Raw genomic sequence first — 17,653 nt, forward strand, 5'->3', positions numbered from 1 at the left:
TTCCCGGGCCGCCTTCCTCTTAACGTCCAGGACTCTAAAGTCATCTGCATAGAGAGCCCCTCCGGGACTTCCCGCCTCCCTTGTCCCCACGCTTTGGCCCATTCCTCTAAATTTCCCCGTTCCGCTCCTAGGGCTCTCTGGGACCGTGTTGTTTCATGTCTCGTGGCCACCTTCCCGCCTGGCTCCCCCACAGAGGTGTGAACTCAGGCTGGCGGGGAGGCGTCCCAGCCGGTCTCCACCGCACCCGGGGACTACCGAACCACGAGGCGCCCCAGCCGGCGTGGCTACGACTGCCCGGTGCGCCCGGCAGACTCCGCACAGCAAAGCCGCGCCTCAGTCTGGCCGCCTCGCGCGGGTGCCCGTGTTTACCTTCCGGGTCGGGGGCGGGCCCGCGGCGGCTGCGCTCCACTTCCGGGGCGGGGCGGCAGGCGGGGCGGGGCGCGCCGTCTCCCGGCCTGTCTAGAGCGCGGCAGCGGCAGTGGCGGCAGTGGTGGCGGCGCGGCAGGCACCGGCCCGGGGAGCAGCACCATGAGCGGTGAGTGGCGGCCTGGCCGCTGTCACCCGCCCCGGCCGCTCCGGCTCCCGCCGCTCCAGCTGCACACTCCAGCCCCCGAGTCCCTGCGTCCCGCTTGCTCGCGGACCCCGTCCCGTCGCTCGCAGTTTCCGGACCCCTGTACGCCCGGGTCCTGGCCCCTGGTCACCTGCACTTTTCTGGAGTGCCGGGTCCAGGCACTCCTAGTCCCTTGACTCCTGTCCATCACTTACACAGCCTGCTGCTGGCCACCTGTGCCCCGGATCCCTCAGTCCCTCCCCATCCTCCGACCCCCTTGTGCAGTTACCAGACCCCCAGTTCTCAGACATCCTGTGTCTCAGTCCCTCCTAACTCCTCGACCCTCTGAATCTCGGTTGCACTCCTGGGTCCCCCTGCTCCCCAGCCACTCCCGAGGCCTCTGTGCCCAGCCATTCCAGCCTCCGCAGGGGCAAAGAGTGTTGCTGACCATTCTCTTGCTGGTCATTCTTAGTTTGCTGACCCCTGTGCCCCGCGTTCCCCCAGCTCTCGACTCCCAGAGGACTCTGAGTTCTTCAGCCTCTTTGTCTTCCCCGATCCTGCGGTTGCCTCCTCCCCTTCTCCCCCCAGTTCTTTGCTCTTCCAGTCCCCAGTTGTTCCCAGTTTCTCATTTTCCCTCTCTGAGCCTTGCTTCTTGCATTTTGGTTATTTGTTCATTCTTCAGCTCCTTCCATTTCTTATCCCTCTCATTTGAGGTCTCACTAGACCTGCCCTGCAGCCTGCTGTCCAGTATTGAGCCCATCTGGGGGTCTCCGCCCTTCCCATCCGTTCCTCTCCCTTCCACTGGAGTACTGGGTGGTTTTGGTGGGAAGCTGGGAGGGGTGTGTGTACAGCCTGTCCTCAGCGTTTCTGAAGTTGAGTCCCTAGGCTTGGATGGGTGTTCTCAGCCCTTTCCACTCACGAGATCTGTTGTGTTTTGGTGCTAAGTCATCCCTGGGTGTAGTATGTGGAGACGGGAGTGACTCAGGGAAGCCTCCCAGCTCCCCTAACTGGGATCTGGATTTACTTAGGAGGACCCGCCTACCCTCCTTCTGCCTGTTTTCCCCTCACTGTGGAATTGCCTCTACAGAATCCTTGCAACCAGTGCTGCTGGCCCTGACCTTAGACCCAGGCTTTTCTGGAGGTTGGGGCAGGGCAAAGTGAAGGCCCTGTGTGTCTCTTCATCTTTAACTTTTAAGTTAACTCTGTGGATCATTTCCAACAACTTAGGTGCCTTTTGTTTTGCTCTTCATGAGTAAAGTTTGTGAAATTGATGATGCTGTTGCGGGAACTGGGGAGGGACTTTTTCCTTGGAGGTAGTCCAGCTTCTGTTGTCAGATGATTTTTGGTCTACTTAAGGGTTTCTGGTCCTTGAACATTAGTGATACCACAACAAAGATGTGATGAGTTCATCCAGGAGGTAATGTAGCCTGGAATAAGTGCAGACCCTGGGGGCAGACAGCTTGGGTTCAAATCCCAGCTTTGCCACAGAAAGCCATGTGATTTAGAGCAAGGTGCTCAAACATTCTGAAGTCTCAGCAAAATGAGGATAAATAACAGCACCTGACTCTTAGGCTTGTTGCAGTGACTAAATAACATTACTCAGGTAAAGTGATTGGTACTGTGCTTCTCACATGGTAAGGAGCTTGGAGCTGCTATTATTGTTTCTGTAAAGACCCTGTGGGGTTCAGTTCCGGTTGTTTTCTGGCTTCCCTTCTGGGACAAGGGCTGGGGCTAAGTAGCCCTGGAAATCTCTTCCTTTTTATGTGAGCATGGTGTCTCCACCTTAGACTCTCAATCCTGTACCCTTCTCTCTGCTGCCTACATTGTGAGAGCCAGTGAAATTGACAAGTGAAGGGAAACTGACCAGTGTAGCCTTCAAGGAGCAACTTAGTATCAAAACTAAAGAAATTTTAAAATTCAGTTGAAAAACCCCATTAGGTTTAAGGTTAAACAAATTATTGAAGGAAACTAACACATGATTTTTTTTCAGGAAAAAGCATTAAGGATGAAAGTCTTCTTTTGGAAAGATTGTAACTGAGATAGCAAAAGTGGTTGCTGATGATTGGAAGGGAAAGTCCAAGGTGTTTTTCACCTATGGGATTAATTGGCACATAAAAAAATGTGGCCTGGAACTGTTTCCTGTCTTTTTTTAATTTAAGAAAATTTCAAGGCCAAAAAAAAAAAAAAAGTGATGAGAATAGTCTAATGAACCGTTACCAACTCATGACCATTTCACCCATATACCTATCTACTTCCTGCCTTCTTCCCCAGTTTATTTTGAAGCAAGTCCCAGATACTGTATCATTTCATCTGTAAGTTGTTTTAAAATATGTATCTCTAAGCTATAGGGATCCTTTTTAAAAAACATAACTCAATTCCATTATCATACCTCTGAGAAATAAGCAGTGATTCATTAATATCAGATATTCAGTTTTCAAATTTCCATGATTGCCTTACAATTTTATTTTATAGTGTATTTTTTGGGGGGGAAGTGGGGGCCAAGCTGCGCTACTTGCAGGAACTTAGATCCCCGACCAGGGATTGAATCCACCCCAGCAGTGAAAGTGCTGAGACCTAGCTACTGGACTACCAGGGAATTTCCTATAGTGTATTTTTAAATTCTCTCTTATTTAAATGTTTAAATAAAGTTTAAACAATGCAGATTGGTTTGTCTTTTACTTTTTTTTAGATCTCTCTCTCTCTTTATTTCTTTAAATTTTTGCCATATTCACAGAATTGTGCAAAACATCACCATAATAAATTTTAGGACATTTTTATTACTCCAAAAAGAAACTTCATACTCATTAACAGCTGTTCTTCATTTTCCTTTTCCTCAGCCCCAGGCAACCTCTGATCTACTTTTTCTCTCAATGGATTTGCCTATTCTGGATTTTTTGTGTAAATCAAAATCATACAATAGGTGGCCTTTTGTGTCCGACTCTTTTCACTAAGTTTCATGTTTTGAAGCTTCATCATGTTGTAGCATGTATTTGTACTTCATTCCTTTTAGTGACTAAATAATATTCTGTTGTGTGGGTATTCCATATTTTGTTTGTCCATTCATCATTTTATGGACATTGACTTGTTTCCACTTTTGAGGTATTATGAATAATGCCGCTGTGAACACTTACATTTAAGTTTTTGTGTGGATAGTATGTTTTCATGTCTCTTGGGTAGATATCTAAGAATATAATTGCTGAGTGCCTTTTTAAAAGTAATTAGTTAATTGAGCTGGGTCTTTGTTGCTTTGTGTGGGCTTTGTCTCTCCTTGCGGCGAGTGGGGGTTACTCTTCGTTGCGGTGTGCAGGCTTCTCGTTTGGTGGCTTGTTGCAGAGCACAGACTCTAGGCACGTGGGCTCAGTAGTTCTGGCTCACAGGCTTAATTGTTCCAAGGCATGTGGAATCTTCCTGGACTAGAGATCAAGTCTGTGTCCCCTGCATTGGCAGGCAGATTCTTATCCACTGAGGCACTGGGGAAGTCTTGCTGAGTGCATTTGAAGAACTGTCAGACTATTTTCCAAAGTAGCTGCACCATTTTCCATTCATCCAGCACTGTAAGAAAGTTCTGGTTTCTTCATGTCCTCACCAGTGCTCTTTTTGAAAATAGCCATTCCAGTGAGTGTGAAGTGATACCTCTTTGTGGTTTTGATTTGCATTTCCCTGATGAGATCCAACCAGTCAATCCTAAAGGAAATCAGTCCTGAATATTCATTGGAAGGACTGATGCTGAAGCGCCAATACTTTTGGCCACCTGATGCCAAGAACCAACTCATTAGAAAAGACCCTGATGCTGGGAAAGATTGAAGGCAGGAGGAGAAGGGGCGATAGAGGATGAGATGGTTGGATGGCATCACTGACGCGATGGACGTGAGTTTGAGTAGGCTCCGGGAGTTGGTGATGGACAGGGAAGCCTGGCATGCTGCAGTCCATGGGGTCGCAAAGGGCTGGACACAACTGAGCAACTGAGCTGACTGATGAGTGTGGATACTGAGCATCTTTTCAGGTCCTTGTTGGCCATTTGCGTATTTTCTCTGGAGAAATGTCTGTTCAGATTCTTTCTCCATTTTTCTTTTTTTTAAACTGGGTTTTTCTTTATTGCTGAGCTGTAAGAATTCTGTATAATTTCTGGCTGCAAGTCCCTTATTATATCTTTACAATTTTTTTTTCTTCTGTCTGTAGGTTGTTTTTTCACATTCTTGATGGTATCCTTTGAAGCACAAAGTCTGGTTTTAAACTGTGGATTCCTCTTTCATCTCTCTCTTTTTGCCCCCCGTGACATTTTTATTGAAGGAAACACTTTGGTGGGATTTTGCTGATGGCATCCTTTTGCTGTGGTTCATTGACATGTATCTTAGTCTCTCACATAGCATGTAAATTGGCAATTAGAGTTTGCTGTGTTTTTGTAGTTGAAAATGTTCCAGTAGAGGCAGAGGTCAGATGGCTACAAGGCCCAATACATTAAGTGCAAATAACCAGGAAGTGGAATCGTTAGGTAATGCATGCACAAGATAAATGGGCATCATGGGGCCAGAAACAACTAAGATGACCACTGATAGGGGAGTGGACACGTGTATGTGGTATGGTCACATGGTGGGAAACCTCAAAGATGTTAAAGGAATAAAACAGATTTATACACATTAGCATGACTATATCTTAACGCTGCTGCTAAGTCGCTTCAGTCGTGTCTGACTCTGTGCGGCCCCATAGACGGCAGCCCACTAGGCTCCCCCGTCCCTGGGATTCTCCAGGCAAGAATACTGGAGTGGGTTGCCATTTCCTTCTCCAACGCATGAAAGTGAAAGTGAAGTCGCTCAGTCGTGTCTGACTCTTCACGACCCCATGGACTGCAGCCCACCAGGCTCCTCTGTCCATGGGATTTTCCAGGCAAGAGTACTGGAGTGGGGTGCCATTGCCTTCTTCAATATCTTAACGCTAGTGTTCTCTGAAAAGACGCAGGGTGCAGAATTATACCTAAGGTATGTACCTTGATGTGCATTAAGATGTGCTTGTAAAGTAGTGTGTATGGATTCGTGTATGTGTGTAGAAGGAGACAGGTTGCCAGGATGATGGCTACCTGCCAGATGTGAATGGTTGTCTCAGCACAATAGTGTCATGATTTGCTTATTTCTCGTTAAAGAATCTGGTAGGTAGGAATACTTGATCACCAGCCTCTATCAGCTAAGGCATTCTGATTTTCAGATAATGCTTTTGCTCTTACTGGGAAAAGTAGAACTTGTAGGGGCAGAAAGTCATTATTCTGGTTCTCAGACACTGTCTTTGGTAAGACTTTATGTTTGAAGCTCCTTCGGACTCATTTCAATCAGTAATTATTTTGTCATGAATCCTTCTTACATTAGAAAGACCCTGAAATCCTGGCTTCAAGGTCTGGGGAAAGCCAGACCCAGAGAGGTCAAATAATGAGTGAAACAGACACGCTCTAAGGGGCTGAAATACCAGAGTTTGGGGGCTTAGTGGGTAGTTTACTGCTGCGTCTTGCCTGATGTTTAGGTACATTCTGGCAGCTTTTTCTTATTTTTCTGGAATGTTGAAGGTCATGATTTTCTCTCTGGCATTGACTACCTCATCTCCAGCAGTGGCTTGTATTTGGAATAAAGGATTGGCTGATGGCAGAGTTGGGGGGAGACAAATTAGGAGTTTAGGATTAGTAGCTAGATACTACTATATATAAAATAGTTAACAATAAGGACCTACTGTATAGCACAGGGAACTATATTCAGTATCTTTTAATCAACTGTAAGGAGCCTATAATGGAAAAGAATATGAAAAAGAACGTGTGTGTGTGTGTGTGTGTGTGCATATAAAATATATAATATATGGGTTTCCCTGGTGGCTCAGATGGTTATATATATCTGAATCACTTTGTTATATACCTGAAACTAACAGAACATTGTAAATTGCCTATACTTAATTTAAAAAAGTGGTTTTAAAAAAAAGAATGAGCTGAAATGAGCGAATGGAAAAGAGAACAGCTGTGATTTTCATTCAAGGCAGGAAAGGTGACGATATCACACGCATAGCTCCCCCCACCCCCAAATGAAGGCCCTGGGCTGACCTGTTACAGCAGATTGTGAGAAGAAAGTGTCCTGCTGTCAGCAGACATTTGACAGCCTCCCTTGTAAGCAAGTGGCAATGGGCTCAGTTCCCTGGACCTCCGCTCCCACTTCCCTGTTGCATATCTGTGCCTGGGTGACCAACAGGAAGTCAAATACTCAGAGGACTTGATTTTGAAACTGAATTCTCTGAATTCTGGCAACGTGGCATTTGTTGTTGTTGTTCCATCGCTAAGTCATGTCCGACTCTTTGCAACCCTACGGACTGCAGCATGCCAGGCTTCTTTGTCCTTTGCGTCTCTGGGAGTTTGCTCAGATCCATGTTCACTGAGTCGGTGATGCCATCCAGCTGTCTCATCCTCTGTTACCCTTTTGCCTTCTGTCTTTGCCAGCATCAGGAGTTTTCCAGTGAGTTGGCTCTTCGCATCAGGTGGCCAAAGTATTGTAGCTTCAGCTTCAGCATCAGTCCTTCTAGTGAATATTCAGGGTTGATTTCCTTGAGGATTGACTGGTTGGGTCTCCTTGCAGTCCAAGGGACTCTCAGGAGTCTTCTCCAACACCACAAAATCCCAGATAAAGCAGCTCCTGTCCTGCCTGCACATCAGCTGTGAGTTTTCAGTGGGTGATATCACCCCCTGTGGAGGTGAAACATCTGCTCTTATGTCTAAGGCACAGATCTGTGTGATGTACAGATTATCTGTGGTATTGAGATTTCATGGCGGGAGTGATGAAGAAAAAAGTGTCTAGGAAGGATCCTAGGAGGGAAAGAGAAAAAGCTTGAGAAACACTGACATAGGCTGAAGTAATTTTAGCACTATCACATAAATTCGCATTTTGCTTTTACCCTTAACATTTCTAAATAAAACTTTATCATATTACTATGTGGTCTTCATATCGATTGCTTTTTTGGACTTTACAATCCATCAGTAATCCATCATTATGCATGTGACATAATTTTTAACCCACTGACTTGTGGAACGTTATCCACCCCCTCTATCTTTTCTTTTCCCTTTTTCTGGCTGTGCTGGGTCTTTGCGGCGCACACGCGTCACTAACTGCGGCATGCGGGCTTCTCTGGCTGTGGCGCGGGCTCAGCTGCTCCATGGCATGTGGGGTCTTGATTCCCTGTCTAGGGATTGAACCGTGTCCCCTGCACTGGAAGGCAAATTCTTTACCACTGGACCACCAAGAAAGTCCCTTTTTCTTTTTCCCTCTAAGTAATGATGCAGTGAACATTTTTGTTCAAGGTAGTCTTCCTTCCTTTCAATGATGGCTTCAGGATAAGTTCCCTGAAATAGCTTTAACGTGAAAGTATTGATGATTCTTGATTTCTGTTTCTGCCAAAGCCTTGTTTAAAATGCTACCAGTGAGAGTGAGGTGCTAGTTGCAGCAAAGTCCGGCCGGAAATTCAGGGTTCAGCATTCAGCAGCCTTTTATTGGGTGACAGTTTGACGCATCTCCTGTCACGTAGCAAAAGGCTGTACTGTCAGTGTTTGTTGAAGGGACTCGAATGAATGTACCCAAAGTGTTAGAGTAGTGCATGTGTTAACCAGGACTCTTTAATTGCATGTGGCGGAAGCTGATTCCGGACACTGGGAATTTGTTTTTAACTGGACATAATTCTGTGTATTTAATTATTTGTGGCTGTACCAGGTCTTTGTTGCAGTGCTCGTGCTTTCTCTAGTTGTGACAAGCAGGGGCTACTCTAGTTGCGAGCACCGGCCCAGTAATCGCGGTTGGCGGGCTTCAGTAGTTGTGGCACATGAGCTTAGTTGCCCTGTGGCATGTGGAGTCTTCCTGGACCTGGGATCGAACCCCTGTCCTCTGCACTGGCAGGAGGATTCTTAACCACTGGACCGCCAGGGGAGTCCTCAATGGGAGTTTAAAGCATCTTGTGCTGGGAAGGTCTAGCGTAGGCATCTTCAGGCTCAGCTGGCGCTTAGAGAGTCATCAGGACTACCTTTCTGTCCAGCTGGCTACTACCTTCGTCTCTGTTGGCTTCACCCTCAGGCAGCCTCCCCACCGTGGAGGCAAGAGGGCCACCAGCAGCTCTTGGGTCACATCCTACAATGTAGCAACACCCGAGCAGGGCAGGCCTTTCCCAATTGCTCCAGCAGATATCCTGGGGCTCACTCATAGCTGTCTGGCTTGTCGTGCAGCCATCCTGGAACCAACCCGTTACCGTGGCCCTAGCTGCCCAGGCCTGGGTCCTCTGCCCAGTCCAGAGCCCAAGGGTGGCGTCCGTCCCACCTGTCATCTGAAGGATGAGGGCTGAACTGAAGGGGGAGGGCTCTTGCAATTGGGAGTGGGGTGCTCAAGGAAGGCCTCTCCGGAAGGTTCTGTTTCAGCAGAGACCTGAGGGAGGGGAGAGGCTCCTGAGCTGCTGGACGGGTCAGAATTCCTTTTGCAGAGGTGGGAAGGGGTGTGGGAGAAGCAGCTGAGGCCCCCAGGGGGAGGGAGGACCCTTCCTCTCCCTGACTTCAGCTTGTCCATCTGTCCATCTCAGAGCCTTCTGCTCCCTGCCCCGCCACCCTTCGCCTGCTTCCCACGGTGGGGGGAAACTTGTCCTCAGCATGTCATTTCTCCTTACCTGCAATGGCATATTTTGGAGTCTGCCGTTTCCTCCTTCTCCTTAAAAAAATTAAGCAAAACTCCAAAATGACACCAAAGACTATTATGAAAACATAATAGGCCTATAAATATATTTACCTTTCTAGCGTATTAACTGTTTATATTTTTAGGCATTCACTTCTCTCTGTGCATTGCAGGCAAATTCTTTACCATCCAAGCCACCAGGGAAGGCCTGACTGTGTTCAGAGCACACGCACTTTACCCAACTGCATTGAATCTACACTTGAATTAGTGTTTCCACTTATTATAGCATTTTCCCGTGTTCTTTCTCCTCACAGTTCTATAAAATTGCATAACATTCCACTAAGTTGATGTGCCGCAGTTACTTAACCTTTCTCCTAGTGCAGGAAAAGATAGTAAATTCAGTTTTTGATGTTCTGGGACGGAGCTGGCAAATGTTTTCTGTGAAGGGCCAGATAGTAAATATTTTGTGCTTTGCGGGCCATCTGGTCTCCGTCCCAGCTACGCATCGCTGTTGTGCAAAAGCAGCATAGGCAATACGTAAGTGGAAGGACGTGGCAGTGTTCCAATAAAACTTTATTTAGAAGAACTGCAGTGGTTCCGACTGGCTTGGGGGCTGTCATTTGTTGACCCCTGTGCCAGACCACTGCTGGAAAAATCTGCGCCTGTGACCCTGGGTTTAGACAGGGGTCATGTTGCAGTGGAAAGTGATGTGAGCTCAAGCAGTCCTGCATTTAACTCCCTACTTGAAGAACCTGGGCAGGTTGTTGAACTCTGACTCTTTATTGGTTTATGTTATTTTGTTTTTTGGCTTCATTGCCTCACTCGGGCTTTTTCTGGTCGTGGAGAGCGAGGGCTGTTCTCGCGATGTGGTGTGCGAGCCCCTCATTGCTGGGGCTTCTCTTGTGGAGCTCAGGCTCCAGGCACAGGGGCTTCAGTCGCTGCGACCTGCAGGCTCTAAGGCGCGCAGGCTTCAGTGGTTGAGGCACAGCGACTCATTCGTTGTGGCTTGTGGGCTCACTGGTTGCATCATGAGGGCTTTGGCGCACATGCTCAGTAGCTGTGGCCCACGGGCTCCGTTGCTCCGAGGCATGTGGGATCTTCCCGGACCTTTCTTATCTACTGTGCCACCAGGAAAGTCCATGAACTTCTCTGACTCTTAATTCCCTCATCAGAAGATGGAAATGAAAGTGAGTGATGGGGGCTTGCTTCCCTGGTGGTCCAGTGGTTAAGAATCCAACTTGCAATGCAGGGGATGTGGGTTCTCTCCCAGGTCAGGGAAGTGAGATCCCAGAGTGAGATTCCGCAGAGCAACTAAGCCTGTGTTAGTTGGAATCTGCTGGGGTCCTGCATGCTGAAACTAAGATGCCACGTAGCCAAATAAATAAATAAATATTAAAAAAAAAGAGAGTGAGCGATGAATGTGAGTGTTGTTACTTTCCTCATCGCCTGCGCTGCACCCCACCCCCTTCCACCCCCTCCACCCTTTTCCACCTTAGTTTAGGTTCCCAGGGGTCAGGAAGGTGCTTTGATATTCTTGTAGCTTTTGGTGTTTGCTATACCTTGCTTTCTGGGACTCTGAACCACTCTTCGTTACCAGTAGCTCATTCCTGTTTCCCTGAAGCTTTACCTGCAGTGGGGAATTCCGTTTTTTTTTTTTTTTTTTTTTTTCAAATAGATTGAAATATAATTGATTTATGATGTTCTAGTTTCAGATGTATACCAAAATGATTCAGTTATATGTATATTCTTTTTTCCATTATAGTTCATAAGATATTGAATATAGTTCCCCATGCTATATAGTAGGACCTTGTTGTTTATCTACTTTATATATAATAGTGTGTATCTTAATCCCAAACTCCTAATTTATCCCCCCCTCAAACTATTGCACAACTGCACTCATCTCACATGCTAGCAAAGTAATGCTCAAAATTCTCAAGTCAGTCTCCAACAGTCTGTGAACCAAGAACTTCCAGATGTTCAAATTGGATTTAGAAAAGGCAGAGGAACCAGAAATCAAATTGCCAACATCTGTTGGATCATAGAAAAAGCCAGAGAGTTCCAGAAAAACATGTACTTCTGCTTTATTGACTATACCAAAGCCTTTGACTGTGTGGATCACAACAAACTGTGGAAAATTCTTTAAGAGATGGGAATACCAGACCGCCTTACCTGCCTCCTGAGAAATCTGTATGCAGGTCAAGAACCAAAAGTTAGAACCGGACATGGAACAATGGACTGATTCCAAATTGGGAAAGGAGCATGTCAAGGCTGTATATTGTCACCCTGCTTATTTAACTTCTATGCAGAGTACATTGTGTGAAATGCCAGGCTGGATGAAGCACAAGCTGGAATAAGTTGCTGGGAGAAATATCAATAACCTCAGATATGCAGATGACACCACCCTTATGGCAGAAAGCAAAGAAGAACTGAAGAGCCTCTTGATGAAAGTGAAAGAGAAGAGTGAAAAAGCTGGCTTAAAACTCAACATTCAAAAAACGAAGATCATGGCATCCAGTCCCATCACTTCGTGACAAATAGATGGGAAAACAATGGAAATGGTGACAAACTTGATTTTCTTGGGCTCCAAAATCAATGCGGATGGTGACTGCAGCCATGAAATTAAAAGACACTTGCTTCCTAGAAGAAAAGTTATGACAAACCTAGACAGCATATTAAAAAGCAGAGGCATTAGTTTGCTGACAAATGTCCATCTAGTCAAAGCTATGGTTTTTCCAGTAGTCAGGTACTGGAAAATACACGTGTGAGAGTTGGACCAGACTGCCTTGCCTGCCTCCTGTAAGCAGGTCAAGAAGCAACAGTTCTTGACCTGAATACAAGCAAATGTACATGTGAGATGTGAGAGTTGGACCATAAAGAAAACTGAGCACTGAAGAATTGATGCTTTTGAACTGTGGTGTTGGAGAAGGCTCTTGAGAGTCCCTTGAACTGCATCGAGATCAAACCAGTCCATCCTAAAGGAAATCGATCGTGAATATTCATTGGAAGAACTGATGTCGAAGCTGAAACGCCAATACTTTGGCTACCTGATGCGAAGAACTGACTCATTGGAAAAGACCTTGATGCTGGGAAAGATTGAAGGCAGGAGGAGAAGGGGGTGACAGAGGGTGAGATGGTTGGGTGGCATCACTGACTTGATGGACATGAGTTTGAGCAAGCTCCGGGAGTTGGTGATGGACAGGAAGGCCTGGCGTGCTGCAGTCCATGGGGTCACAAGGAGTCGGACACGACTGAGCGACTGAACGGAATTGAACCGAACCCCCTGCCTTTCCCCTTTGGTTGCCCTAAGTTTGTTTTCTGTCTGTGAGTCTGTTTCTGTTTTGTAAATAAGTTCATTTGCATCATTTTTTAAGATTCCAAATATAAGTGGTATCGTAGGATATTTGTCTTTCTCTGTCTTGAGTTCACTTAGTATGATAATCTCTGGGTCTATTCATATTGCTGCAAATGCCAATATTTCATTCTTCTTTATGGTTGAGTAGTATTTCATTGTATATATGTACCACATCTTCTTTTTTAAATTAATTAATTTGGCTGCGGCGGATGTTTGCAGCTCATGGAATCATCAGTCTTCGTTGCAGCGTGTTGGATCTTCAGTTGTGGCATGTAGGATCTAGTTCCTTGACCAGGGATTGACCCCCTGCCTCCTGCATTGAGAGTGCAGAGTCTTGGCCACTGGACCACCAGGGAAGTCAGTACCAAATCTTTATCCATTTATCTATCGATGAACATTTATGTTGCTTGCATATTCCTGACTGTTGTAAATAGTGCCTTTGTGAACATAGAGGTGCAGGTATCTTTTTGAATTAAGTTTTTCCCAGATATATGCCTAGGAGTAGGATTGATGCACTCTCTGTATATAATAGTTTCCATCTGCTAATCCCACAGGCCCAGTCTTTCCCTCGCCCACCCCCACCTGCTTGGCAACCACGTGTCTGTTCTCTTTGTGAATCTGTTCCTATTCTGTAGATATAGTTAAATAGATATTTTTATTTTTGTCTGGGTCTTCGTTGCTTTGCGTGGGCTTTCTCCAGTTGTGGCAAGCAGGGACTGCTCTGCAGGGTGTGGGCTTCTCATTGTGGAGGCTTCTCTTGTGGAGCACAAGCTCTAGGCACACGGACTCAGTAGTTGAGGCTCGCAGGCTCTGGATAATGTGCTCAGTAGTTGTGGCTCATGGGCTTTAATTGCTGCATGGCATGTGGAATCTTCCTGGATCAGGGATCAAGCCTGTGTACCCTGCATTGGCAGGTGAATCTCATCTACTGCACCAGCAGGGGAGTCCTTTGCCAGATTTTAGATTCCACATAATTGATATCATATGGTATTTCTCTTTCTGACTTACTTCACTTAGTATGATAGTCTCTAATTCCATCCATGTTGCTGCAGATGGCATTATTTCATTCTTTTCTATGGCTGAGTAGTATTCCATTGTATATATGCACCACATCTTTACCCATTCATCTGTGGATGGAGATTTAGGTTGTTTCCTTGTGTTGGCAGTTGTGAATAGTTCACCCTATGTGAACATAGGGGTGCACGTATCTTTTGGAATTAGAGTTTTGTCCAGGTATATGCCCAGGAGTAGGATTGTTGGTTCATAATGATATTTCTATTTTGAGTTTTCTGAGGAATCTCCACACTGTACCAATTTACATTCCCATCAACAGTGTAGGAGGCTTCCCTTTTCTCCACACCCTCTCTGGCATCTGTTACTTGTAGACTTTCTGATGATGGCCATTCTGATCATTGTGTTTCCCTGGAGCTTCCCTTGTGGCTCAGCTGGTAAAGAATCTGCCTGCAATGCAGGAGACCTGGGTTCAGTCCCTGGGTTGGGAAGATCCCCCGAAGAAGGGAAAGGCTACCCACTCCAGTATTCTGGCCTGGAGAATTCCATGAACTGTATAGTCCATGGGGTCGCAGACAATTGGACACGACTGAGTGACTTTCACTTCACTTGCCAGCAAATGGGGAATTTCATTGTAAACGTTTCTTGGTGAATTTAGTAGGTGTACAGTGGTAACACGTGGTGGCTGACGTGGAAAACTTACAGTTTGCATTTCTCCGACCACGAGGGAAGATACAGTTTCTCTTCATAGTGTTTGCAGCTGCACTTTTCCTACGGCAAAGATTGGCAAACTGGGCTGACAGCCTGTTTTGTAAATAAAGCTTTATTGGAACCCAGCCACACCTGTTCTAGCTGTTGCCTCTGGCTGCTTTTGCCCTCTGATGGCAGAATTAAGTAGCTTTAACAGGGACCGTCTGGCTTGAAAAGCCAAAAATATTTACCATTTTGCTCTCTATAGAAAATATGTGCCGACCTCTGCTCTAGAGCAAATTCTTAGCCTGTTTATGAGTCCACTGTTGACCCAGTCTTTGTTTTCAGGCATCACAAGTCCACTTGGCTGGCTGAGCCCATCTGCCTCCCAGCACAGCCTGCCTCTTTCCATTGTGTGGTGGCGGACAGCCTGTCCTTTTGTTCGCGTCCACCTGCGCCGCTTTGCCCAACAGTCCTGGGAATCGGCGCCCCGACTTTGGGGGTGAATGGCTGTCCGTTTTATCTGATCGGTGCTGATGCAGCCAGAGCTGGGTTTCACTCATGCCCTGCGCCTTGCACACTCGAGGCTGCTGCTGTGTCCTGGCTGCTCGGGTCGTCTCCCTTCTTTCCTTGCTTCCCTCCTCTTCCCTTCCTTCTTTCTTCCCGTTTCTGTCTCTCTGTCTTTCTCTCTTTTCCCCTCCCTCCCTCCATTCGTTCCTTCTTCCTTCCTTTTTCTCCTGTCTTTTGCCACGCTGCACGTGGGGGTCTTAGTTCCCTGTCCAGGGATCAGACCTGTGCTGCCTGAAGTGGAAGCTCAGGGTCTTAACCACTGGACCACCAGGGAAGTCCTGAGACCTCTTCATTTTAAAGCAGCCACTTGGGGGACCAGAGAACTGAGCCCCAGTCTTTTAAAAATGATTTCTGTATTTATTGGCTTTGCTGGGTCTTCGTTGCTGCGTGGGCTTTTCTCTAGCGGCGAGCGGGGGCTCCTCTCCAGTTGTATGCACAGGCATCTCTTTGTGGTGGCTTCTCTTTTTGCAGAGCATGGGCTCAGGGGCGCTTGGACTTTGGTAGTTACAGCTCCTGGGCTCTAGAGCACAGGCTCGGGCTTAGTGCTCTCAGGAATGTGGGCTCTTCCCGGATCAGGAACTGAACCTGTGGCTCCTGCATTGGCGGGCAGATTCGTTACTACTGAGCCACCAGGGAAGCCTCAACCCTGGAGTCTTGATCCAGCAGTTGTTGAGTTCCTTCTGTGAGAAGGGGAACCAGAAACACAAGTCACCCAAGATAACGTCCCCCACATACGGGGCTCCATAGCCTTGCCATGTGCATAGCAGTTTGGCAGGGTACGTTGACCAAATCCTATAATAGCATTGCAGGTAACTTGTGTTTGTTGTATAATATCAGTGAGTCATCTGTGATGTTTTCGTCTGTGCTTTCAAATGTCACGGCCCCAGTGTAGATAATTTGGGCAGGAGGAGGTGGGAACAAAGGAGCTTTGGGCCAGAGCGGGGAACAGCCGTCGTGGAAGCGGAGGCCCTTGCTGAGGGCCTGGCCAGTGTCTTGAGGGTAGAGCTGTGCTGCCCTGTCAGCGGAGGAGTGGGGCTGTGGCTGGAACGACATGAGGGAGCCAGGCATGGTTTTTTATTAAACTGTGGGGAGAGCTTATGACATCCCCGTGTGCTGCAAGAATTGCACACGTGAGAAGAGGGAATTGAAGATGCAGGAGAAAGAGGACCCGTTGCTGCAGTATGTCTTGGAGCAGGTTTGAGGAGGTGGGGTTCAGAGCACAAGTGGAGGTTTATGTGTTTTCGCCACTCGGACCCTCAGTTTCATTATCTGTGCAATGGGATGATTAAACTTCCGTGAGGGCAGAATTTCCCAGTTTCGGCCCTCTTGACACTGGGCTGGATGATTGTGTCCGGCTGTCCTGTACGTGTGGTGAACACCAGCAGCAGCCCCCTGCTTGTGTCAGAAGTGTCCCTAGATGTTGCCAAGTGTCCTCTTAAGGGGAGGAATCCTGGTTGAGAGTCGCTTCTCCCTACCCCTCCTCTGTTGTTATTGTTGTCTAGCTGCTAAGTTGCGCCTGACTCTCTGCAGCCCCATGAACTCGAGCAGCCCGCCAGGCTCCTCTGTTCATGGGCTTCTCCAGGCAAGAATACTAGAGTGGGTTGCCACATCCTTCTGCAGGGGATCTTCCCAACCCAGGGATCGAACCCGCATCTTCTGCACTGCAGGCGGATTCCTTACCACTGAGCCACCTGGGATCCCTTGTATTAAGTAAACTGCCTTGAATTCCCCTCACTTGAGAGTGCCTGGCACTTCCTGTTAGGAGCCTGACTGATACATCAGGCAGACACTGCCTCCCCTCAGTGTAATCAGAGCCTTGAAAGAGGGGTGAGCTTGACTTTTCCACCCTGTGTTTCCGTGGGGGCTGGGCGCTGTCTGGAGTCCTGTCCCACCCCTAGGGGACGCCTGATGTGGTGGCTCCTTTGGCTTCGAATGGGCTTTGTCTACTGTCCTTCCCACAAAATATTTTCTTATTGAGGTGAAATTCAGATACCCTAATGTCAGGGAAGCTTTTCTTTGGACTTTCCTGTTGGCTCAGTTGGTACAGAATCTGCCTGTAATGCAGGAGCCCTGGGTGGGGAAGGTCCCCTGGAGAAGGGAACAGCACCCCACTCCGGTATTCTTGCCTGGGAGATCCCGTGGACAGAAGAGCCTGGCGGGCTGCAATCCATGGGGGTCACAAAGAGTCAGATACAACTTAGTGACTAAACCACCATCACAGTGTGAAACCCTGTATGCTTTTAATACAATTAAAACAACGAACAGTTGTGAAATTAGAAATTTAAGCATTATAAAAATAGTTAGCCAGTTAACAATTTTGAACTGTTTAAAAACAAACAGTTCGGGGGCAGTTTAGCACATGGGAAATGTCATGCGCTTACCACGTCCATCTAGTTCCTAAACACCTTCCTCACTCCCAGAGGACACCCTGTACCCATTAAGCAGTTGTGTTGTCTCAGTGTGGATTTTCGTCTTCTAGCCTTTCCTGTTTTTTTAAATTATTTATTTGTTTGTTTTTGGCTGCGCTGAGTCTTAGTTGCTGCATGTGGCCTTTTCTCTCATTGTGGAGCATGGGCTCCAGGGTGCACGGGCTTCACTCGTTGTGGTGCTTGGATTATTAGTAGTCCTGAGACATGTGGAGTCTTTCTGGACCAGGGATCAAACCCATGTCCCTCGTATGGGCAGATGAATCCCTAACAAGTGAATCACCAAAGAAGTTGTCCTCCTATTTTTTTTTTAAAGCACAGCTCAAGTTCCCGCCTTCCCTGGTAGCTCAGTTGGTAATGAATCTGCCTGTAATCCAGCAGACCACTT

The 17,653-nt window shown here is 47.1% G+C and overlaps 1 protein-coding gene across 2 annotated transcripts in view; it reads left to right on the forward strand.

Annotated features, from left to right (window-relative positions):
• The first annotated feature begins 447 nt into the window (after positions 1-447).
• Positions 448-17,653, forward strand: part of SNX29 (sorting nexin 29) — a 576,513-nt gene continuing 559,307 nt past the window's right edge. For both annotated transcript variants that reach the window (XM_065924349.1, XM_065924350.1), the window contains exon 1: positions 448-535. In XM_065924349.1, the coding sequence (XP_065780421.1) occupies positions 529-535 (7 nt within the window). In that variant the 5' untranslated portion in view covers positions 448-528. The remainder of the gene's footprint in view (positions 536-17,653) is intronic.

The sequence above is a fragment of the Muntiacus reevesi genome, chromosome 2 (genome assembly GCF_963930625.1).
Source record: "Muntiacus reevesi chromosome 2, mMunRee1.1, whole genome shotgun sequence".
In the NCBI taxonomy this organism is placed as follows: Eukaryota; Metazoa; Chordata; class Mammalia; order Artiodactyla; family Cervidae; genus Muntiacus; species Muntiacus reevesi.